A 25,695-nucleotide genomic window follows, 5' to 3' on the forward strand; every position below is an offset into this window, starting at 1 on the left:
TATTTTATCTATGAGACAATTGTTTGTGGGGAGGATCTTTTGAGATAGGATTTCACTATATCGCTCTGGCTAGCTTGGAACTCACTATGTATAGCAGGCTGACCACAAACTTGTGGTAGGATTCTCCTGCCTCTGTCTCTAGCTGAGACAACTATTTCTGAAGCTCAGCTTAAAAAACAAACAAAATCAAAAATCAGTTGACCTAGAGGTGTCCCTAAAAGGTACGTGGAAAGTTATAGGCATGGCCTGGAAAGCACACCCTCTACAGGTACTGCCTGGGCCTGGGCAGTGCTGCAAGAGCTCGTGCCAACACAAGTGTCAACACACCAATGCTAAATTCACAAACCATTCCAAGAGATTCTGTGTACATTTTTTCACCACTGCTACTGAGACAGGGTCTCTCCAAATGTCCTAGGCTGACCTTAAGTGCAGTCCTCGTGCCTCAGCTCCTAGAGTGCACCAACACACCCAGCTGGTTCTCTGTATTATAAACCACAGCTGTTCTTCTCCTGTCACTTTCTATAGTGCTTTGTGACACTGGCATCACAAATAAACCAAACAAACACAGCAGCACTTTCGACAAGAACAAACACACAGAACAAGGTACAAGGCATAACCTGTGTAGGTGCAGAGGCGCCCCATGGCCCCTGCCACCCTGTGTGGCTGGGGCAGTTGCAAGTGGGTGGCTGTGTGTGTCTCAAGGTACTTCTTCCCCTTACAGTCATCACCTGTGGTGTGGTGACAAGGAGTGGAGTGACAGGTTAATACGCAAACCTCAATTAGAATACTGCACAGAATGTTCAAGAACCTAGGAAACTATCACCCCAAATCACAGCAGGCATGGTCTGGAGAGGATTCCTTTCCAGTACTGAGGGTTGCTGGCAGGCAAACTAGCCATGCTGGCCAGTGAAGCAATAAGCTATGGTGGGCTGTTCATTCTGTATGGCTGAAGCCCCAGTATCACAATGGGGCTGGGGCCCTCCAAGACCAGCACCACCTTGAAAGAGGAAGCCGTACTCACACAGGGACTCCCCGTCCACTCTGGAAAGTTCTCCGGCAGTCATCCTCCCACAGTGACCGAGATGGGCTGCAACACATGTAGAAGGGGCTGAGAAAGTTCACAGCCAGCTTGAGTGCCAGATGCCCTATAAAGTCAGTGTGACCAGAGACCAGGCCCCAGAGTGTCAGAGATGCTGGTGGCTCCCACCACATAGGTTGCGTGGGCAACATGAAGATCGGAAAGCTTCGATTGTTAATGTGCATCAGCAATGACAGGTGAAGGCTGGCTTGCCTACAAGGTTTCGGAAGTGTGATTCTAAACAGCATGCAAATGAACTGGTTTGCTTACTAAACAAAAGTCAAAAGTTGAGTTCATTAACTTTTTATTTGAATTGATTTTTAACTACGTGTGGGGGGGGGGGGCGGGGGGGTAATACATACATTCGTGCAAGTACACCCAGAAACCAAAGAGGGTGTCAGATCCTCTGGTACTGGAGTTACAAGAGGGTAGAAGCCTCCAGTGTGGGTGCTGGGAACCCAACTCAGGTTCTCCACAGGAGTGACAAGCTCTCTTAACTGCTGAGACAGCCCTCCAGCCTCAACTGCTACTTTTTTTTTTTTTTTTTTTTGTTTTTTTGTTTTTCGAGACAGGGTTTCTCTGTGTAGCTTTGCGCCTTTCCTGGAACTCGCTTTGTAGACCAGGCTGGCCTCGAACTCACAGAGATCCGCCTGGCTCTGCCTCCCAAGTGCTGGGATTAAAGGCGTGCGCCACCACCGCCCGGCCCAACTGCTACTTTTTAAAAAACTGAACTTTTGACTTTGAAAATATTGAATTTGGGCCAGTGAGATGGCTCGGCAGGTAAAGCACTTGGCACTTGAGTCTGAAGGAGAAAAACAACTTCACAAAGTTGTCCTCTGATTTCCATGAGTACCTGTACACACAATAATAATAAACTTCTAAAACCAAAATCCTGACCAATTTTCAGGGCGCCAAACTGCACACATCAACACTTGACAAGCTCCCACAGGAAGAAGACCCCCAGAAAGCAGCCACGAGAGAGCAGCATGGAGACCGCAGGAGACACAGTGAAGAGCCTCAGAAGAAGCAGGGCTTCCTCCACCTTGAAAGCATGATTCGGTGGAGAAAGAAGAAAAAATATTTAAATACCTTCTGACCCATGGCTCTTTGTCTCATAGCTTTGTGATTCATAAGCTCTGGATTCATAGCCTTTCAATTTGTAAGTTTCTGATTCAAAACTGAGCTTCATTAAAACCACTTGAAAAAGTTGAACTAGGAATGATGCAAAGGATGAGGAGGTGTACTTGGCCAGCCACAGAGTCCTATCCAGGTAAAAGGATGCACCGCCTAAGTGGAAAACCATGAACACACGTCATTTCTTCCCACAGGATTGTTCACCCAATGAACCAGTTGGCCAAACTATTATTATTATTATTATTATTATTATTATTATTATTATTATTATTATTTAAAAGCCAACTTGCAAAGCATTTTTAAACTGGACACCTGGGAAGAGACCACCTGAGAAGAGCATCCACCAGTGAGCTGGTGAGAGCTGTAGAAGATGCAAGGTGGTGGCCTCTCCATAAGTGAGGTCTCAGGCTCTGGCACAGTGGGTGAGCACTGCAGGTCTCCCCCTGTGAGGATGCAGAGCCGTGGAGGCACACACTAAAAGCTCCCTGGCTCCCACCATGGCTGGGCTCCAGAAGAACTTTTCTGTGAGCCTACCATGTGGAGGGAAGAACTACAAGCCATGTCTTCATGTTCTTGGAAAAGTTTCTCATGGAGTATGGAGTAAAGTGGGTACATTGGTGCTGTCCATTCCATAGACATCTGTGGAGTGCTGGAGACCCATAGCCCACAAAGCACTTCTTCCATTTACTCCCAAGCCCAGAAATGCCTAGCATGTTCAGAGCTTGAGTAGAAGACCAGCATGAATCAGTGAAGTCTGGGTCGCAGGATTTGAAAGAAAATACTAAGGCTTTAACATTTTCAAAAGAGGGCTGGAGAGACAGGTTGGTGGGAGGAGCCCTTCTAGAGGATCCAGAACAGTTCCCAGCACCCATATGGCAGCTCATGGCCCGCCATCCTTAATTCCAATGTCAGGGGATTCAACCTCCTTTGACCTCTTCAGGGCACTGCACAACACACGGTGCACACACATATATGCAGGCAAAACATCCATACATATAATACACCCATACACACAAAATAATAATAAATCTTATTATTAATCTTAATTTTTTTTCCAAGAGGATAGTGAAGGGGCTATTTTCCAATGGAATGTTGTACTAAAAAAATCACAAACCTGAGCAGTCAGCCCCAAAGTCAAGCGGCTCCACAGCCACCTGTGCACATGCCCTTCACAGGCTAGAGGAACTGTAGAGGTTTAGCTAGAGGCATGCATGTCAGTTTCCTAGATAATCAAACACTCATCATGCTGGCAAGATGTGAGCAAAAGAAAAATGTTGAGTTGGCAAGAGTAGGAGGATTCCAAGGTTGGAGGCAGGTGGCAGAGCCATGTGTTTGGCATGTGTAAGGCCTTGGGCTCAATCCCCAGGACCAAAGAGGAAAAGAAGGGAAGGAACTCATATCTGTTGCAGGGGATAGCAAGGCAGGGCAGCCTTTATCAAAGGCAGCTGGAAGGATATGTTTACACTGAAACAACACACAGCACAGGCATCAAAATAACCTCAATTAGCATACAAACTCTTAAAGCTGCACAGTCTGGGCTATGGCTAAGCACAGACACCCAGGCACAGCTGCATGCCTTGTTGAACTGCTAGGCGGTACACTTCACCTGTAGACAGCTGGCAGTTGTCTTTCTGTTACAAGTGTTGGCTTGTTAAGCAGAAGCTACTGGAGGGCTGAGCTAAGAAGCCCACTTCAGCACCACCTGGTGCTGACTGGCACAATGCAGCAAAACTCCAGGGCAGTGTGGTAGTGGGGGGTACCTGTATGGCCCCAGCCCTGCCCTGCTAGCAGGTATCAGGAGCTCAGCTGTGCAAAGGAAGCTGGTGGTTGGGAGCATTGGGATGAGCCCTGGCTCAGGGAGCTTTGTAATGAAGGCGAGTGGGAGGCACCAAGCTCACTGTGGCCCTCACACTCACAGACATGAGGAGGAAAAGCAGTGACACTTGATCCAGCCACCTCTCCAGTCCCTTTCTATGATTCTTACTTTGTGACAGTCAGGTTAAAGTGCTGACAATACCACAGCAGACGAAGCCTTGGACACACGAAAAAGACTGTGCAAACAGAAGAAACTGGACATAAGCAATAAGAACTGAATTCTCAGTGCTGCTCTGGCCTTCCTGGCACTCACGGTGGGGAAGGCCCAGCATCATGCCAGAAGGGTCTGTGGTCACTCTCAATGTGGCCCAGGAGGAAGTTTGGGCAGTCCAAAACAGCCTGCCTGGTCAGCTACTTGTGATGACCTCTACAACAGGTAAGAAGGTCAGGATGCTGGCACCATCTATGTCATGTCCAATGATGCCAACCGCCAAGATGCCAGGCTCAAGTTACCCTCCCAGAGCCGCCTGTCTTACACCATCACACCAGAGACCCCACTCTCAGCAGCATCAACTGGTGCTACAGCCACCCAGGCATCTGGGCTGCACTGGAGTGACACAGAAAAGCACCCAAACTGGAAGCCACAGAAGTAGGAACTTTCTTTTGCTCATGTCAAGTCCAAATTTACCAAATCTGAACTACTTCCAGGTATAAAAATACTAACCACAGAACCACAGGCTGGGAAGGGACAAGTAGGACAGAGCTAATTCAGGTCTATTTAGCTCTGCAAGAATAACTCTGAGTTCATCTCTGTAAGGGAAACAGTGCAAGGCACCAGGGCCTGTGCTAGGGATGGAACCCAAGGTGCATGCTGGCCAACACTCTACCATGAGCCACGTCCCTGCCCCAGAGTCAGAGTTACAAGAAGAGAAAGAGCTGGGCAGACCCTTTTACCAACTACGGAGGCAGGAGACTTACGCTGTTTTAGAGTTCTGTCTCTGGAGTAAACCCTCGATGTGGTCCCATGGGTGGCAGACTGGGCCGTGAGTGCATCAGTGCGCGCTGAGAGCATCCTGCAGTCACGGCAGGTGTATCCATTGCTGGCTGTCACCTCAGCTGCCAGTTCACCGTTTCCCTGAGTGGCAGCTTTATTTCCACCTGAGGTTTTTCAAAAGGCAAATAAAAACTACTGATCACTATCTGCAGATTACCCAGCCATGGCTTCTGGTTTGAAAAATATACAAAGTACCAAAGTAATTACCTTTAAGGTCGCCATCATCGTCAAGACCTGAAACACATACACACAAATTACACTGTGAAATACAACCAATGCCACCACAACTATGCCAGGTGACAGGCCAGTGCTATGCTGTGGTATTGCTGGGGTCTGTTTCTAAGATTCCTCGAACCTCTTGTCACCCAAAGGTGGTGGCAATGGGAAGAGCCCTGCATTCCAGAACATTCTGGCCCACAAGGACAGACAAAAGGGAAGAACTTTTGTGGAACTTCTAGGCTTTTAACTTACAGCATCTATGGCCCTGGGCCTGAGATTGCTTCATGGCTGAGCAAAGCAGAGGCATCCCAAGCCAAGAGCTCAGGACTTCTAGAACTAAGCTGGCTCTTCTAACTCCTTCAGCAGAGCAGCCAGAACATACGCTGAACTCAGCAGGCAGCTCTGTGGCTCTTAACAGAGGAGCTGTGTCTGGGTGCTCAGCCTTGGTGACATGGCACAGGTCACCTTAAGGGTACAGATGGCCCTGTCTCTGAGTCGGGGCACAGTCTCTTGCCTTCTAGCACTGACTGCTTCACAGCAAGTCCTTTGTTTTAGAAGGGGTCTTTTATGGAGCTCGGGTTGGCCTTGAACTCCTTATGTAGCTTAGGATTGGCTTCAACTTCTGATTCTCCTGTCTCCACATTCTGGGTGTTTAGATTATAGGAATACACAGCCATGCCCAGCCTGTACCAAGCATTTTCTTTTTTTTTTTTTTTTTGGTTTTTCGAGACAGGGTTTCTCTGTGTAGCTTTGCGTCTTTCCTGGAACTCACTCTGTAGACCAGGCTGGCCTTGAACTCACAGAGATCCGCCTGGCTCTGCCTCCCGAGTGCTGGGATTAAAGGCATGCGCCACCACTGCCCGGCCCAACAAGCATTTTCTAATGACTCAAAAATATCTTTACTGTCTAGTTGCTTCTGAGTTTTCTAGAACATACCAGGAATTTTACACCACATTTAAGTGTCCCATATTGAAAGTGGCTGGGCCGGACGGTGGTGGCGCATGCTTTTAATCCCAGCACTTGGGAGGCAGAGGCAGGTGGATCTCTGTGAGTTCGAGGCCAGCCTGGTCTCCAAAGCGAGTTCCAGGAAAGGCGCAAAGCTACACAGAGAAACCCTGTCTTGAAAAAATAAAAAAATAAAATAAAAAAAAAAAAAGAAAGTGGCTAAAGGGTTGCTGCCTGTTCATTTAATCAGTCCTGTTGCAGTGAACAATTAATAATCACACCTCACCTAAGCCACTGAGGAAGCAGATGAAGGCAGCATCCACATGCCCCCAGGGGCCTGCAAAGAGCCTAACCTCACTGGTGGCAAATCATTTGCAGGCCAGCCTCTGCCCCCTCCCAGATCAGCTGCAGACACGGCCATGCCGGGGACGAGGATGTTGAGTCCGTGGTCACTAACCCCAGAAGTGGTCCACTTTGGTCTGCTCGCGAATCAGAGACTCATCTAGCACAGGATGCCGAAGCACCGTGGCATTCCGCAGGCTGCAAGAGCTGTCATGGCTGGCGCTGGAGGACACTCCCTTCCCTGACAGGTGGTTGATACTAAAAGCTGGCTTGCTTGCGCTTCTACGCTGTTTGACTGTCCTACAAAGAAGTAAGAAATGCGTTTTTAGACTTTCCTTAGAAAATATACAATCACTAGATTTTACTAACACAAGATTTGTGCCTGAGAGTACATACAGCATTTTAAAACAAGCCATTTTCTTATGCCTTGCCTGCTATAATCTAAACATCCATTAATCTAAAAAAAAAAAAAAAGGAATTTTTTTAGCTGGAGTCCAAGAACTTGTTCTAAAACTGTAAACACAAAAATAATTTCAGACTATTCTGGGCCCAACAATCCAATATTGGCTCAAACTTGAAATAACCTGAAAATAAAAATTACTTAAAAGCTATAATGAATGCTGCAGCTTATATATCTAACCATGCCACTCCCTTTTCTGAATAAGTAAGAGTGCCCACGCCAGCAGCCTTACTGCTTCTGCAGTTAGCACAGAGTTGCCAAGCACAGCAAGAGGCACCGGTTAATTTGAAGGAACTTCTGCCTGTACTCTCAGCACACAACACAAGGAGCCCAAAACCAAATGACAGCTGGATGTGGTGGCGCACGCCTTTAATCTCAGCAATCAGGAGACAGAGGCAGGCAGATCTCTGTGAGTTCCAGCCAGCCCTGGTTACAGTGAGACTTTGTCTCTAAACAAACACAACAAAAATCCAAATGTCCTGTAAGCATCTTGCATAAAGTGATGTGAGTGGGTACACGTAGGCAAAAGCACCAAACTACCACCTCTAGGAAGCTGGTGTGGTGAAAGGTACCAGTCTGTTCTCTTATCTGGGGGACTAAAGCTTCTGGGCACCTCAGCACCTTTGGGTGGCCCTACAGAAAACTGTGTTTGGGAGTCAGCTGCCACAACTGAATAGTCTGACATTTTGACATTTTATGCAACAGCCTGCAGGTCTCTGGGCAAGGTACAATACCATAGGGGCCCCATGGAGTATGAACAATGTGCCAGCAATCTCGTGCCTCCTTGAGGGTAATGCAATTTTTATATGAGCAAAATAAACTAAACAGTATCACTTCTGCCAGGCATGGTGGTACACACCTTTAATCCCAACACTCAAGGGGCAGGTGGATCTCTATGAGTTTGAGGCCATCCTGGTCTACAAAGAGTTCTGGGACAGCCAGGACTTTTAGGTATCACTTTCTCTATTCAGTCTTTATTCAGAAAGGCACAGACGGTGGGAACTTTGGCTGTTGGCTACAGTGAAGACAGAACATCGAAGGTAGAGAGACAAGACCCACTAGGCCTTCCGAGTGTATGCACCCAGGTACACAGCTCACACAAGTCCAGACAGGCTTGAGAGACAAGACCCACTAGGCCTTCCAAGTGTGTGTGCACAGGTACACAGCTCACACAAGTCCACACAGGCTTGAGAGACAACCCACTAGGCCTTCCGAGTGTATGCACACAGGTACACAGCACACACAAGTCCAGACAGGCTTGAGTCAGCCATGACTGATCAGCAGCACTGCAGCTGCCGACCCTCCACATTTGGTAGGCCACTGGAAGCTCAGCTCATCCCAGGATGAGAAAGCTTATGCCTGTGACCATGAGAAGTTCATCCACAGGCACGTTAGCATACCAGCTCCACTCTGTGGGTAGACAAGAGATACTTTGAGCACTCCAGAACAATTTCAGTCAGCTCACAGGGCAGATCTGAGTGTCAACATATTTGTGCACACACAATTCCAGGGAAAGAGATTGGTTTGACAGCTGTGAAGACAAGCCACATAGTGCTCACCTGGTTTCTTTCTCCTTGGAGGGGGTGGCCCTGCTGGTGCTGACGTGCAAGTCAACAGCCTGGCTGTCCCCACTGCTATACGCTGCTGTTGTGACCAGGCGCAAGCTGCGGCGGGACATCCTTGGAGAATCAAATACAGGTTCCAACCTGTGCTCAGTCTCAAAATCCAGAGCATCCGAAGAATAACTAGAACTGGAGAGAGACAAGGCTGGAGGAAGCAACGGTTGCCAGGCCAGGAGCCATAACACTCCTGTGTGATAACTTCATTGCACTGCAAGGACAGGCATCAGGCAATCAAGCAGCCGTGCATGGGCCTTCGCCAACCCCCTTCACCTGCAGACCCCAGGAGCGTAGGCCTGGAACTTGGTCCGAGAACAGTCGTTTAGGGCAGGCCAAGACTCCTAGAATCCTGATGGGGCCACTAAGACAGTGACACCACAGGGACTGGAAGTGAGATCAGCAATGTGCTCTTGAGAAGAAAGTGGAAAGCCCCAGAACACACATTTCATACACTGAAGCTAGATGAACAGAAAATCTTTCTGAGGAATGGCAAAGACTGTCACTTCCAATGCCTCTTTCACAACTGTCAATCAGTGCAATGGCTACTCTGTGTGGTACCCAGTTTGTTCAGGCCAGAAGCCAGCTGGTTCCCCTCTCAGGTACCCTGAGGATAAGGCTATGCTCACCCCATTAGCAGCACCCCTCTTCATCAAGACACAAGTAACCCAGTCACCCTAGAAAAGAAGCTGCACATGGTAAGGGTGACAACAGGGGAGCAGGAGGCACCCTGGGAGAAGAGGCAAAGAGTGATGCCAGCTGGTGAAAGGAGACACAAAGTAGACAGGGCAAATGACAGGGGCCTTGGGGAGAACTGCTCTGCAGGCAACCCCAGCGGCCAGGAGGAGCCAGTTAGTGGCTTTCCAGCTTCCTGCCCTGCTAATACAGGCTCTGTGGCCTCAAGGTACGGGTGAAGTAAGATCACACAGGTCGGACACCAAGCCAGCCTCGTAGTGGCACTAGTCAGACCACTCAGAAGGCAGTACAAGTGGCTTCAGCAGGCAAGGCCTTTAGGACATCAAAGATGCTTGCGACAGGGTGCACCAGCAAAAAGGCCAAGTCATGATGAGATAAGAGCTGACAGCAGGGTGCTCAATGAGAAAATTTGCCAGGCCAATTTCAGTGAACCCTAAAATTAGATAGCTTCCATCTGACAGGGTACTGCACACAATTATGGCTTTAGTTTGCAAAGATTACATTGCACATCAGAATTGATTTACAGATATGGCCCAGCACTGTGGTGGTTTGAATAAGAATGGGCTCCAAAGCAGGGCAGCCTTTAATCCCAGCACTCAGGAGGCAGAGGCAAGAGGATCTCTCTGAGTTTGAGGACAGCCAGGGCTACAGAGTGAAATCCTGTCTCAAAAAACAAGACAAAACAAAATAAAAAGAATGGTCTCTCTCGGGAGGCAGAGCCAGGTGGACCTCTGTGAGTTCGAGGCCAGTCTGGGCTACCAAGTGAGTTCCAGGAAAGGTACAAAGCTACACAGAGAAACCCTGTCTCGAAAGCCCCCCCCCCCCCGAAAAAAAAAGAATGGTCTCTATAGACTCATATATTGGAATGCTTAGTCAAATAGTGGAACTATTTGAGAAGGATTAGGAGGTGTAGCTTTGTTGGAGTAGATGTGGCCTTGTTGGAGGAAGTGTGTTACTGGGGATGGGCTTTGCAGTTTCAAAGCCCACACCAGACCTGGGGTGCCTCTGCCTACTGCCTTTAGATCAGGATGAAGAACTCTCAGCTACTTCTCCAGAGCCATGTCTGCATGTGTGCTGCCTTACTCCTGACATGATGATAATGGACTAAACCTCTGAAATTTTTTTGTTTTTGTTTTTTTGTTTTTTGTTTTTCGAGACAGGGTTTCTCTGTGTAGCTTTTTTTTTTTAAGAACTTTTTTTTTTTAATTTATTTATTTATTATGTATTCAGTGTTCCGGCATGTATGCCTACATGCCAAAAGAGGGCACCAGATCTCATCCTAGATAGTTGTGAGCCACCATGTGGTTGCTGGGAATTGAACTCAGGGCCTCTGGAACAGCAGCTAGTGCTCTTAACCTCTGAGCCATCTCTCCAGCCCCTCTGTGTAGCTTTGTGCCTTTCCTGGACCTCACTCTGTAGACCAGGCTGGCCTCGAACTCACAGAGATCCTCCTGCCTCTGCCTCCCGAGTGCTGGGATTAAAGGTGTGTGCCACCACTGCCAGGCAACCTCTGAAATTTTAAGAAGCCCCAATTAAATGCTTTTGTTTATAAGAGTTGCTTTGGTCATGGTATCTCTTCATAGCAACAGAACTAAGATACCATAGAACTACGTACCATCTCTGCTTCCCATCCTTCCACCCACAAACACCCTCAAGACTCTAGCTGCTGGGTAAGGGATCCTCACAGCTCAGGGTGCATCTGACCCTGTGGCTGTCTGCTGCCACTCTGTCTGCAAAGGGCCAAAACCACCTAGCCAGAAGTGAGGCCTACCCCTGCAGCCCAAAAGAAACAGAAACTGCCCCACTCACACTGCTTACTATGGTCTGGACACGAAATGACGCCTCAGGTTATGTGATGAACATTTCACGCACACATGGTTTGCACGTGCAGGTCAGAGGACAATTTATTCTTTCTTCCTACCATTTGGGTCCAGGGGTAGGAGTTAGTTCACTGGGCTTGGTGAGAACACATGAATTAACCAACTAAGCCATCTCCACAGACCCCAGAATCCACTTTGTAGCCCAGGCAAGTCTCTAACCCACTGCCTCTGGCCTCTGTTCTCTTGAATGGCAGTTGCGCGTGACACACACACACACACACACACACGCACACACACACACACACACACACACGGCTCCTCAAAGAAGGAAGCCTGACACACACCCTTCCTTCCTAGAGGATCCTGCAGCCATGTCCTCTGCCCTGTACTGAGTCCCTCCCAACCTCCAGGGACCTTTCCTTCTTAGTCACTTCTTCCACTCTCCACACCTTAGATTCTCTCTTAGGTCTGACCACAGCATCCAGACTCTCAGCAGGGCCCAAATGGAAAACAACAAGCACACTTGGCCCTATCATGCTGCACCCCACCAGACCAGCTACTCCCTGAGGGCCCTGGCTTTAAGCAGGTGACTCACGGACAATGTTCAGTCTCACCATGCTTGGCTTTCCACAACACTTGACCTGCTGCAGACTCCTGGCTCCCAGGCACACTGAGGCTGGCTCACTCCAGCCACCTCTTATCCTGTAGGCAGCCTCCCTCCCGCCAGAGGAGGAAAAGCAGTGACTGCCTGCAGAGCAAACAGCTCCAAGCCTCAGGACTTCTGGGAGAGGCTTCCTCTCTGAGGGAGGCAAAGGCCATCAACAGCTGCCATGACCCTTGTGAGCAGCTGACTGGGCTGACAACAGGTGGGTCAAGGGACAACACAAGCCATTTCAAATCTCCAAGAGGAGCCTCAAGTCTCTCTAGACTATGACACAAGACTTCATCACATCACTGGGCATGGAGCCATGCCAGTGAAGAAAGCCAGTATGGTGATGCATAACTGGACTTCAGTGCCAGGCTAGTGAGATGCTCTCTGAGAAAAAACAAAAACAGTAGCTCCAGAGAGAAACCAGCAAAGTGCTTGAAATACAAGTGAAAGGACTTGAGTTCAATCCCTAGAACCCCCCTCACACACACACAAACAAGTGTGGGTTGCCTGTGATGATAACCCCAGCACTGGGGAGACAACAGGCACATCCCTGCCAGCCTCGCTGAACCAGTGAGCCCCAGGTTCAGAGACACCTGAGGTTGATATCTGGCCTGAACATACACATACACATGCGGGCACACAAATACGGAAACCTGGACATGTGTTATATACAAACAGTAAGTGCTCAAACTTGTAGACCTAACACCACATCACAGGAAATATGGGTAGACTCAAGAAAGAAAGAAGCTATTGAAACACAGGGTGAGGATCCTGTTTGGGTTGACATGAAAGCTCACTATAAACAAAAGGAGACGGATGTGGGAAACTTTTTTTCTTTTTTTAATTCTCTATGTAGACCAGGCTGGACTCAAACAGAGGTCTATCTGTCTTGGGTGCTGAGGTTAAAGGCCTGTGTCACTACATCCCACCAAAACTAGGCATGAGGGAGCCAATGTCACTGCAGGATGGAGCTGGTGGCAGCACACTAACTTCTCCATTCCTTCCGAATTCTCAGAGTGCATGCATTTACTTAAAGCCATGAGTGTCTAGACAGTCAGTCACTGCGATAGCTAAGAGTTAGGACGTGAAAGCTGCTGAACCAGCACTGGAATGGGCTAGCAGGTGCTACTGGAGGACAGCAGGGTGCAGCTGCTCTGCCTCTTGCCACACTGAGCATCTGGCTGAGGACCATGACAAGTTTTCAGAGAAGCTGGGACCAGAACCCTGGAACTGTACCCACATGCTCCCTGTGCCATGGCTGTGCCTAGGTTGACTATCACCCACTGGGTCTTCCCTTCATCTCCATCAATCTAGCTCTGCAGTTCCAATCCTGCTCTGCTCTCCTATCTGTCTGGGCCATGCTGTCCATGGCCTATGGCAATCTCACTTACTTTTTCGGGCCCAGTTACTACCCATTGGTAACTGGCTCAGACCCAGTCACATGAGTCTCCTGACTTGTCAATCCTGTCTACCCCATGATCCGACTAAAGCTAGGAATACCACTAATGGTCTCACTGACCACTCACCCACCTCTGTATTCCAGGACAGGTCTGGCCTACTCAGCCCTATACACTTTAAGCACAGTTCTGTGGATTAAAATCCTGTTGGACCCCCGTCTACACACCTAACACGTCACCACCTTGCCACCATTCCTCCATACCACCTGTCCACAGGCCCCACAAGCCTAACTGAACAAAGGCTGCAAACTTCACCGCAGCCAAGCACAGGCTTCCCTGGACACATGGAGTAACACTGTACTTAAAATAGGTCATAAAGGCTAAAAATAAGTTACTAAGAATAACTGTTTCTATGTTCCCAGATAGGCTCAGGGAAGTCACCTGAGCTAGCCACTCATTTACTTCTGACATACTACAGACTCCAGGCTAAAACATCATAGTGAGTTTGAGGCTAGCATGGGCTACATGGGGACAACTGTCTCAAAACATAAACTGAGCCTAGCAAGTATCCCTTGCAAGTGCAACTGGACTGAGGATGGAAATGGAAAGCAGAGTCGTCACACGTCACAGCTGACCACTGCTGTCCAAAAGCATTTTCTTGAGGCCGGGGAGATGATATCGAAGAAAAGTGCTTGCCAAGGCAGCGTGAGAAAGGCATGGAAACCTGTCTATAATCCCAGTGCTCAGGAGGCAGAGATCCCAGGGACAAAGAGGCTACTAGACTAACCAAACTGGTGGACTGCCTGCATCAATGTAAAAGGTAAGAGCAAACAAGGAAGATACCCACGGTTTACCTCGAGCCTACACACACACACACACACACACACACACACACACACACACACACACCTGCACACAACTATGACAAGGAAAATACCCACTGTCTACCTCTGGCCTCCATATACACACCTGCACACAACTATGCCCACACATATACAAACATGTGTACACACACACACACACACACACACACACACACACACACACACGGTATTTTCTTTAGCTATTTCCTGATTTCCTTTAGGTTTTCTTGTGGAGTCACCCTTACAAGTGAAGCCACTGGACAATGACTCGGCACATACATACCATATGCCTCCTACATCTTGCCAGGTACCCAAGTTTTCCTACCTGCCAGTCATGCCCTAACCCAGTAGTACAACTGATTCTCCTCGGCACACACCACAGCTTAGAGTGAGGCCCTCTGCAATCAATCACCCTTTCCATTTGGAAAAATGGAAAGGAACAGAGCAGCAAGCAGTTACTGAGACTCAAAGGACCCAAAGAACAAGAACATGCTGTCTAGAGAATGCTTCTGGAATTTGGCCTTCCAAAGGCAGCCCCTAGACCAGGGTCTCTCAGGGGATGCCCAAACTATTGACAAACCACTAGTCACACTCACAGGCTTGCTCCCAATCATGGCCACAGGGTGGAGCCTGAAACAGTGAGTCACTCTAAGTGACTAACACCTGAGTCACTGCAAGAGGTGACTCAGAAGCCCACAGCTCTAGGAACCACTCACAGCCTCCATGCCCACTTGGTTGTGGAGGGCTCAACGCTGTGTGACTGTCACATCAACACACAGCTGTGTGCTCTGAGGCCTCGCGGTGCTGCACCCCGACAGGGCACTCACTCACTCACCTGAGTGCGTAGGTGTAGCCGGTGTTCTCCGGCACACACTGGGGTGGAGTGTATGTATGTAGCCGAGAAAAGTCCATGTTCACCACCTCAGACCATGCTGCAGAGGGAACAGAAGAGGACTAGGTATTAAAGGGTTAGCAGAAGTCCAGAGACAGGACTGGCAGCCCCACTTTGATTGTAACACATGACAGTTTTTCTCAGTCCCAAGTCAAAGCCTCTGTCACGTGTCAGCTCCAAATGGGCACATAAAAACAAAACTCCGGCCACACAAGCATACCCACCAGGGTTGGATTCCAGAACCCACATAACAGTCAGACACAGAAGTGCATCTGTAATCCCAGTGTTCTGATGGTGAGACAGGAGGGAAGACAGGAGAATTGCCACAAGGGTACGAGTCAGCCAGCCTGGCGGACACAACCACTGTCTCAAACAAGGTGGAAAACAAGGAACAACACTTGTGGCTATCCTCTGACCTCCACACTTCTACACCTGCACACACACACACACACACACACACACACACACACACACACACACACACACACACATGCACACACACAACCAAAACCAAAAGATAACAAGCGGGCGAGGCATGGTAATAATCCTAGCACTAGGGAGGCTGAAGCAGAAGAATTACCTTGAGTTTGAAGCCAGCATAGTCTACAAGTGAGAACGTCACTAGAAATAAAAACTAGCAAGAGAAATCTTGGGCCAGCTTATAATGACATTAACCAGGCACTTTCCTAGAAAACCTGACAGTGACTCCAGAGCCCTTTTTTGAAATGTTGAAATACGGCTGGACGGTTGTGACACATGCCTTTAATCCCAGCACTTGGGAGGCAGAGGCAGGTGGATCTCTGGGAGTAAAGGCCAGCCTGGGCTACAAAGCAAGTTCCAGGACAGCCAGGACTGTTACACACAGAAACCCTGTCTGGGGGGCGGGGGGGGGGGGGGGGGGGGGGGGGGGGCGGGGCGGGGGGGGGGCAGGGAAGAAAAGAAATGTTGAAATACGACTTTCCATTTCTTTCTTCTTTTGTTTTTTGTTTTGTTTGTTCATCGAGACAAGGTTTCTCTGTGTAACAGAGCCCTGGCTGTCTTGGAACTCACTTTGTAGACCAGGCTGGCCTTGAACTCACAAAGATCTGCTGTCTCTGCCTCCCAAGTGGATTAATGGTATAAGCCACCACATCTGGCTAAAACGTTTTTTTATTTTATTTTAATTTTTGAGGTCTCTCTATGTAGTTCTGGAACTCACTGTGTAGACCAGACTGCCCTCAGACTCACAAAGATACCCCTGCCTCTGCTTCCTGAGTGCTGGGGTTAAAGGTGTGGCCACCATGCAGGGGCCTGTGACTTTCCATTTCTTGAAGGTGTGGTATGCCCTCAGTCTTCTGGAGTACGGACTAGCATTGAGAAAAAGATGACTAAGTTTTGATCCCACAGTCAGAGAGCAGCACTGCCATCCTTTGCTGCAAAGCTGAGGTTTGCATGAGCATCTCAGAACCAAACCAGAGAGAAAGCCCAGCAGCGAAGAACAGGAGGGATAAGCAGAGGTTGGAGACTTTTATACCTTCCCTCCCTTAGGCAAACATAAAACTGTGGTGAGCTTATTGTTTCTCAGGTTCTCATCTTCGCTTCTTTACAATGACTCAAATCTTCCTCTGGCTAAAAGGTATATGTGTGCAAGCACATACACATTTAATGGAATGTACGCGAAGTCCTCATAAAGGTGGGAGGCAGATCAGTGGGACTGTGCTTGAGACTGCACACCGACCATTCGCAAGGTCCCAGGCTCCACCCAGAAAAATAAAACAAAATGAAACAACTCCTCATAGTAATGGGAATCATAACCCATTCATTATTAGGGAGGGGTTGAGGATTTAGCTCAACGGTATTTAGCTCAGTAGTAGAGCCTTGCCTAGCAAGTGCAAGGTCCTGGGTTCAGTCCTCAGCTCCAGGAAAAAAAAAAAAGAAAGAAAAGAAAAATCCAGGGAACCGCAGCAGTGGCTGATACCTACAACCCTGGCCCTCTGAGGCAGGAGGAGTGCTGTGAATTCCAGGCCAGCCTGATCTACAGGTAAAACCCTGTCTAGGCAGTGGTGGTGCACGCCTTTAATTCCAGCACTCAGGAGGCAGAGGCAGGCAGAACTCTGAGTTCAAAGCCAGCCTGGTCTACAGAGCAAGGTCCAGGACAGTCAGAGCTACACAGAGAAACCCTGTCTCGGAAAAACAAAACAAAACAAACATAAAGTGCTGTGGTTTTCTGTTTGTTTAGTTTGTTCTAAATTTTCCATTAGTGTTTTACCATGGGTGTTGTGTCCCCTGGAACTGGAGTTGTAGACAGTTGTGAGCTGCCATGTGGGTGCTGGGAATTGAACCCTAGTCCTCTGTAAGAGCAGCTAATGCTCTTAACCTCTAAGCCATCTTTCTAGCCTGTTTGTTTTTTTAAGAGGGACACAAAACCAAGCCAAACCAACCAACCAACCAACCAGAACTAAGAAAGCCAGGTATGGTGGTTCAAGTCTGTAACTCCAGAGCTCAGGAGGTGGAGACAAGAGGAACACTGCCATTTTGAAGCCTGCTGGGCTACAAAGCACAATTATGTCTCATAAAATAAAACCAAATAGTTAAAAGGGAAGAAAATAAAATGGAAAATAGTAATATTCCCGAACAAAAAAAAATTATATATGAATGGAAGTTATAAGCCAAGTTAAAGCACTTTCATCACATCATTTTCCTTCCTGTTTAAAGATTTACTTTTTTTATGAGTATGAGTGCTTTGCCTGCATATATGTATGCGTACCCTGTACCTTCTGGTCCTCACAGAAGCCAGAAGAGGGTATTGTATCCCCTGGAACTGTAGTCACAGATGGCTGTGGGTGCTGGTAAGTGAACCTGGGTCCTCTGCAAGAGCAGCAAGTGTTCTTACCCACTGAGCCATCTCTCCAGTCCTAACACTATTTTCCTTAAAATAGTCCTTTAAAAATAAGACACTCATAAGGGCTACCATATCTGTATGGTATCTCTATGGTGACACATGCCTATCACCCCAACATCTGGGAGACACAGGCAGGCGGATCAGGAGTTCTAGGCCAGCCTAGGATATGAGACTGTGTGCTACGACAACACTGATTCTCTCTCTCTCTCTCTCTCTCTCTCTCTCTCTCTCTCTCTCTCTCTCTCTCTCTCTCGCTCTCGCTCTCGCTCTCGCTCTCGCTCTCGCTCTCGCTCTCGCTCTCGCTCTCGCTCTCTCTCTCCCTCCTTCCTTCCCTCCCTCTCTCTAGAAAAGAAATCTCATGGTGTCTTCCAACTCACGGCTCAAGCAATCTTCCTGTCTCAGCTTCCTGAGCAGCTAGGACAGCAGGCACTTGCTACCACACGCAGCAGATCTAAGAACCTCACAGCACACCTAAGTGTGAGAAAACACTTCAGCCTGCCAGCCACACTCCGGGCAGGGGAGGGGACATACCCGTGGACAACCTTCTGCAGACAACACTAACTGCTGAACCCAATAATGCCTGATACCTGCTCAGCTGCTCCATCCCTCTCGTTGTAAGTTTAGAGCACTTGAACAGACCCAAAGGACAATGTCAAGGCACAGAACTTGACGACGCCTCACTGGCTCCAACCTCCTGGCTGGCTCCGGGGCCTCAGGCACACTGCCTCCCAGCCCCCCACCAACAACAGGGCCCCACCCTGGTAGAATGTAATAATGGATTCTGACCAGGTGACCGGAACATTCTGGGCCGAGTGACAGCATCAGTAACCACTCCTATCTCCATTCTTCAGGATAGGTGTTCAACTACTTCTTGTCATCCCGTTACTAACATCAAAATCAAACTTCCCACCTTCATTCTCGAAAGGGACTTTCCCCTGTCCAGTCCTCTGGCAAATGCATTATTTGGCAGGGTCAAGCCTGAGCCCAAAGCCACCAAGTTCTCTACAATGGCAGTCTGAACACCCTGGTGGATGGGGCATTTTTGGCCTGGCTCAACCCCCAGGACATGCAAAGCAATGTCAAAATCCAACGGCTAATGCTTACAAGTCCCAAAGAGGATAGAAGACAGGGATCACTGGGGGTAACAGTAGAGGGAGACTCACCCTGTCATTCCACTCACACCACTTATGTGGGACAACAAAGTCTCACACAGCCAAGACTTGGTTCCCAAAGCTGGGGAGCAGCAGGACATGTAAGGGACTACATATGCATTTCCATCTGGAGAAATACCTCAGCATGCTCTCACCCATGAAGCCAGATGAAAGCTCCAGGACGGAGGAGCCCACACATCCACTGCACACCCTGGCCACTGCATAGCTCATCTCAGTTCCCAGTCAGTGGAACATCCCATGCCACCATCTAAGGAGACCTAACTTGCTCTCAGCACAAATCTGCAAGAACAAAGACCACCAGGGGCCACATGGCAGCTTCCCATCCAAGGCTGGAAGGGTCCACAGAAGGGAGCAGGAGACCCGCAGCTGAGGCTGCTGGGCTCTGAAAAGGTGTGTGATGAACACAGAATGCCAGTGTGAACACAAGCTGAGTCCAGGCAGCCAAGTCTGGGGCAGGAGGAAGCAGCAACAGTAACATCAGGCTTGACAGACCCTGACACCTCCTCTCCCCCATTAAACCTGATGCTTGTTTTAAGAATTTTTTTTATTCATTTTACATACCAACCACAGATCCCAGATCCCCCTCTCATCCCTCCTCCTGCTCCCCCGCAAACCTGATGCCTCTTGAATCCAGAAAGCCCTGGGATCACATTCTCCAGAGAAAGCCTACCAAACAAAGCTGTGTGCAGATCATCATTCTCCCTGCTTACCAATACTGCTTAGTGAGGACACTGACCACCTGCCCTGGGCCCAAACTCACCAGTCCTGTCATCTACTGATGACCCAGGCAATCACCCCAGAAAACATGACTGCATAGCCAGGTTCACATACATAAGCATGCACACGCATATGTTCTCCAAAGAACAAGAGGCCAAATTCGTACAAGGCTCTGGAGGTGCTGCACAAAATTTGCAGACAGGAGGACAGCCCACTCCTTCTCAAGCTCACTGCAGATCTAATTTCAGGACAACAGTTACCATTAAATTTTATTTTACTTGGGGCTGGAGAGATGGCTCAGTGGTTAAGAGCATTGGTTGTTCTTTCTGAGGACCTGGGTTCAATTCCCAGTACCCACATGGCAGCTCACAACTGTCTGTAACTTCAGTTCTGGGGACCCAACACCCTCATACAGACATACACACAGGCAAAACACTAACACACAATAAATAAATAAATAAATAAATAAATAAATAAATAAATAAATAAATAAAATTTACTCTTTGGCACACACCTGCACTCAATGGAGTGCTGAGGCAGGATTGTGAATTCAAGGCCAGCCTGGGCTATGTAGATAGAGTAAGATGATGTCATAAAACCAAAACAGAGAGGACAGAATGGATTCTACACATAAGACAGAGCCTGACAGACACACTGCAATGTTAGCTGCAATTACTTTGTTGGAATATAAGCTGTGTTTAAGTTAAAAAAGAGAATGGTTCAAGCTCACAGCTTGTGAGTGAGACAGAGAGAGGAGAGAGAGAGAGAGAGACAGAGAGACAGAGAGAGAGAATAGGCTGGTAAGATGGCTCAGCAGGTCAAAGCACTTGGAGCCAAGCCTAATAAGCTGAGTTCAAATCCCTGGGCCCCACATGGTAGAAGGAAAGAACTGAGAAGTGACTCCACAAGTCATTCTCTGACCTCCACACATGCATACCACCAGATGAGGGTCTCCCTTCTGTGTCTGTCTCTCTCATACACACAGAAAGAAACAATAAATGAATGGGGAAGTTTAAAAATAAATTTTTAAAAAAGATTTGCTTCCTCCTAGGCCAGCAATCCCAGAGATGAAAGATTAACTCAACCCTGCCCTGAACAAAAGACAAAAGTCCACTGATCAGCATGGATGGCTCAGCCACACCTGGACCCTCACAAGCTCATGCCACCACCTACAGGCCAAATGTAATCTGCTACTCCTCCTTCTGGTGTCCAAGAACAGGCTTAGCATATCCACACTGTTCTATCACCAAGGCCCCCTCACTGCTGACCAGAGTCTGCCTCCTGGCTACACCCTGAAGAGTCTGCTCTGCGGGCCCTCAGTCTGTGGGACTGACTGATGGGACAAGATCTGCACCTATGGGCTGAAGGGCAGCAAAACCGTAAGTGAAGAAATGCAACTGTTTTCCACAGCAACAGAAAACCCTGAAAAGAGCCTGTTAGATACCAGAGGTCCTGTCACTCCTCCAGTCTTTCAGGCTAACTGAACCCGTGTCACCACTGACATGATACCACGCTCCTCACAAGTATCCTGGCCTCTAAAGGGATTTGCTGGAAGTCAACTTGGTGCTGAGTGCAAGCTCCAGGGCACTAGCCTAACACACTGGCCCACGGAGAACATACGGTGGAGAACCAGGCTCCAGACAAAGCTGACACAGGAGAATCTCTGCCTTCCAAGCCATCCAGACCAGGCCTGCCTTTGCCCTGTGCTTAAGCTGCCCAGGAGAACACAGGCCAGAGAAGGAAACGGTCCAATGCAAGCTCTGGTGCCAGTCTAAGGACGTGTTTACTGTTTGTGTTTCTTTTCTAATACCAAGGATAGAACCCAGAGCCTTCACATGCCAGGCAAAGGCTCTACCCCTGAGCCATGCCACCAGCCCTGGAAGGGGTTTCATAAGCAGGCATATCACTGCAGGATCCTTCAGCCACACTGATTCTCGCTCCATACCACTCTCCCCTTACGAGACCCACATACACCGAGATGAAAATACAAAATTCTTGTCTGAATGCTTTGGTCCAAAGCGAGTCTCAGTCCTTCCACCCCATCACCGAATCTTTGTCACCTAGAATGCCTGTACTTATTTCACAGCAAAACAGAAAACACAGCAGGACATTTTCAGGAATAAATTAAATGTAGCTTCATGCAAACAACACAAACCTAAAACACAGAACAGAACTGCAGTTCTCAAATAAAACAAGCACAATCTTTCCTCTGGTCCCTGCTGGGGGTCACAGCTGAGGACAGTTGCCTGGGTTGGGCCTGAGGCTACTGGCCACACAAGAGATTTGATCTGCACCCACAGTGATGAAACCCTACGGGAAAAATAACAGAGCACTTGGTCTCAAAAACTCTCTAATAGGCAAACTTAAAAACTGATGGCAGTGCTGGAGAGATGGCTCAGTGGTTAAGAGCACTGGCTGCTCTTACAGAGGACCCTGGTTCAATTCCCAGCACCCACATGGCAGCTCACAACTGTCTGCAACTCCAGTTCTGTAGGATCGCACAGACGTACATGCAGGCAAATGTACACTATTGTACATGAAATAAATAAAATTTTGCCAGGCAGTGGTGGTGCACACCTTTAATCCCAGCACTCGGGAGGCAGAGGCAGGCAGATCTCTGTGAGTTCGAGGCTAGCCTGGGCTACAGAGCAAGATTCAGGACAGGCAACAAAACTACACAGAGAAACCCTGTCTCGAAAAACCAAAAAAAAAAAAAAAAAACCAGAAAGAAAGAAAAACTGATGGCAGTACCTCTTTCCGTGTCTGGGACGGTGGAGGATGCTGTAGTTGAGGTTGGCACCTCCTGGCACTGTCAATAAAGTACACCCATACAAGCCACACTGCAGCTTTGGCCAAAAATCACAAGGACCACGGCATGTCTTAACATCACTTTCCACACCATCTCAGGTCAAACCCCAGAGACTCAGGTCTGAGAGTCCGGCCCACTACAATCCAAGGGGGTGGAGAGTACAGGATGCCAGGCCTTCCTCCGGCTTCCCAGGAAGCACCATCTGCCATAGGCCTTATCCCTCAGTGGTACTCTGAAACCCCATCACACCCTGACTAAGAGTGGGTGCTCCCCCACTCCTTCCTGAAGAACCAGGGAAGCACAACCACACAGACACAGCACATGCATCCTATACCCACATGTTCCACCTCCACCTCACTGATTCACCATCACCCAGAACTTGGCTCTACACAGCAGCCAGTTGTTACCCAGCAGGTTCAATGACTATGCCCACTGCCAAGAAAAATACTTGGAAAAATGTGTTTCTTTGGTTTCTTTTTTACAGTGCAAAAGATGAAACCCAGGGCATTTGATAGGCTAGGGAAGGGCTCTACAGCTGAGAATATCCCGGAGTAACTTCTGTAAAATCAAATTTCTGCTAAGCCTAACCTATAACTACAGAGGCTGATGCAGGAGGATTGTGAGTTCCAAGCCCACATGGCTACACAGCAAGATCCTTCTTGCCTCAAAAACAAATAATTCTGCCATACCTATTGAAAGAAAAATCAGTATTAATTAAACACACGCATGCATTTTAGACCAGATTTGGTAGGGCATACTTGTAACTAAGCATTGGGATGGCTGAGGTAGGAGCATAGGGAATTAGAGGCCTGCCTGGGCTACAAGGTCAGACTCTACTTTGAAAAAAAAAAAAAATGAAAGCCAGGCATGGTGGTGCACACCTGTAATCCCATCCCCCAGAAGGCAGGTGGATCTCTGAGTTCCAGGTCAGCTTGGTCTACACAGAAAGTACTAGCCCACCCAGGATTATAAAGGGAGACCCTGTCTCAAAAAAAAATAAACAAACAAATAAATAAATTAAAAAAACAACAGTACTATATAACAGTGTGTGGTGGGACGGGTCTGTGATCCCAGCTACGTGAAAGGCTGAGACAGGAAGATCTCAAGTTCAAAGCCTGCCTGAACTACATGATACTCAGCCAGCCTGAGCAACTTAGCAAGACCCCATCTCAAAATGTATTTTAAAAAAAAAATGACTACAACCAGGCATAGAGCTCAGTGACAGCACTAAACACGCATGTGTAAGGACCTGGGTTCAACACCCAATCCTGAAAACCAACAAAGCAGCAGAAAGCAGCAGCAGCAGCAGGGCGGGCAGGCAGAGGCACTCTGAAACCGCACGCGCCCTGAGGGAATCCTTTCCCCTGCTGGGGAACCACTGGTCCAGCAAGCCCTTTCTCACCACTTGTCTGTGACCTGCAGCTTAATTCTGCAGAGGTCAAAAGGCATCTGTCACAGAGATCTTGTCTCCAACCTATGACCCACACCTCCAAAAGAATGGGGAGCGCCTGCCTGACCAGCACAGATGGTGTTGCTTGATGAGCAGAGCCCATCAGAGCCCAGCACTACAGTGAGAGCTGCTCCTCTGTCACCCGTGAAGGGACTAGTTTCAGATGCAGAGCTAGCATTCTCAGATTCGCCATCGGAAATCTAGTGGAGTAGGCGGTCCAGAATGGCAGTGAGTTCCAAATTTGGGGAGTAGGGAGGAGAAAACAAGAGCATGTTTTCAATCAAGAAGGTGCATGGCAACCCTCCAGCCAGTGTACAGGACCAGTCCCTTGAGCATTCACCAGAGCAACAGGGCACTCCTTTCTCCAGGCACTTAGGAGCAGCAGCCTAAGGGATAAATGCCCTGGGAGGCATCCTGCCAGTCCCCGGGACTATCTTGCCTCACTTGAGACCTTTAAGGCAGGGCAAGAGGCCTGAGCCTGACTTCTAAAAATGCACCGTTGTTTACTGGGAGAAAATGCAGACTGGCCTGGTTTATGGGATGTGACCCCAAAAGGAGCAGAGTATCTAGGAGAGTACTACTAGAGACTCGCAAACCCAGAAGGGTGAAGCACACTCCATTAAATACCCAGGTTCTCTGAAAATAGGTCACTCAGTAAGCTCTAGCCAGCTTGTCCCTATGACAGATGAGCACAGGGCCAGCAAGATGGTTCAGTAGGCAAAGGCACTGGCCACAAATCCTACTGACCCGAGTTGGATCCCAGGAACCAGGTGCAAGGAAAGAACGGACTCAGGCAAGCTGTCCTCCACTCTCCAAATGGGTGCTGTGGCACTACACCTACACACAGAATAAATAAAGTGTTGAACACAGATGTCAGATTCCATGGAAAGGCAAGTATGCATGGAACAGAAAGGAAGAGCCAAACGGAAAGGAACTTTTGGAACCCAGATGAATGAGAGCCAACTTGAGCCAGAAAAGGCCCAGAGAGCTTTTGCAGTGAAGAATGACAGAAGGCACCCGGTTTTCATCAAGAACCCCAAAGACTCAAGAACAAGTGGTAACCATTTAACACCTGGAAGTAAAGGTGTCAGGGAAAGGAAGAGCCTGGAGGTAGAAGTCTGTTGGAGATGCCGTCAAGCAAAACCACATGACCATAGCAGTGGGTACAGGAAGTGCACTGGAGAATCCCCACACCCTTCATGCACTCAATAAGCTAGGTATGTTGGCTCACGTCTGTATTCCCAGTTCTTGGAAAGTAGAACTCCAAGTCTGAGCTACAAAGCAGACCTCACCTTGCAAAATTAAGAAAATAAAAATAGCAGGGTGGTGGTGGCATATGCCTTTAATCCCAGCACTGGGGAGACAGAACCAGGTGGATCCCTGTGAGTTCAAGGTCAGCCTAGTCTACAAAGCAAGTTCTAGGACAGCTAGGGCTGTTTGTTACACAGGGGAACCCTGTCTCAAAAAACAAAACAAAACAAAAGCAAGTAAATAAATTTAAAAGTGTGTGGGTGTGCCTCAGCTAGTACAATGCATACTTCTCATGCCCAGAGCCCTGGGTTCCATTCCCAGCATTGCATAAACAAGGTGAGATGGTGCAAATGTAATCCCATCACTCAGGAGGTACAGACAGAAGGAGCAGAAGTTAAGGGTTGTTCTCACTCACATAGCCAGGTCAGTCTG

General features: G+C 48.4%; 1 protein-coding gene across 14 annotated transcripts in view; it reads right to left on the reverse strand.

The window, feature by feature from the left end:
- Nucleotides 1-25,695, reverse strand: part of Sun1 (Sad1 and UNC84 domain containing 1) — a 48,734-nt gene that overhangs the window by 17,682 nt on the left and 5,357 nt on the right. For 3 of the 14 annotated variants that reach the window (XM_052754277.1, XM_052754270.1, XM_052754269.1), the window contains exons 2-9: nt 14,927-15,023; nt 8,607-8,798; nt 6,703-6,887; nt 5,289-5,315; nt 5,006-5,185; nt 2,168-2,365; nt 1,022-1,087; nt 618-728 (exon numbers count right to left, since the gene is read on the reverse strand). In XM_052754277.1, coding sequence (XP_052610237.1) covers nt 618-728; nt 1,022-1,087; nt 2,168-2,365; nt 5,006-5,185; nt 5,289-5,315; nt 6,703-6,887; nt 8,607-8,798; nt 14,927-15,003 — 1,036 coding nt within the window. In that variant the 5' untranslated portion in view covers nt 15,004-15,023. The remainder of the gene's footprint in view (nt 1-617; nt 729-1,021; nt 1,088-2,167; nt 2,366-5,005; nt 5,186-5,288; nt 5,316-6,702; nt 6,888-8,606; nt 8,799-14,926; nt 15,024-25,695) is intronic. The other 11 variants (XM_052754276.1, XM_052754275.1, XM_052754273.1 and 8 more) reach the window with 5 other exon arrangements.

This window comes from Peromyscus californicus, unplaced genomic scaffold (assembly GCF_007827085.1).
Source record: "Peromyscus californicus insignis strain IS unplaced genomic scaffold, ASM782708v3 Scaffold_2__1_contigs__length_46816999, whole genome shotgun sequence".
In the NCBI taxonomy this organism is placed as follows: Eukaryota; Metazoa; Chordata; class Mammalia; order Rodentia; family Cricetidae; genus Peromyscus; species Peromyscus californicus.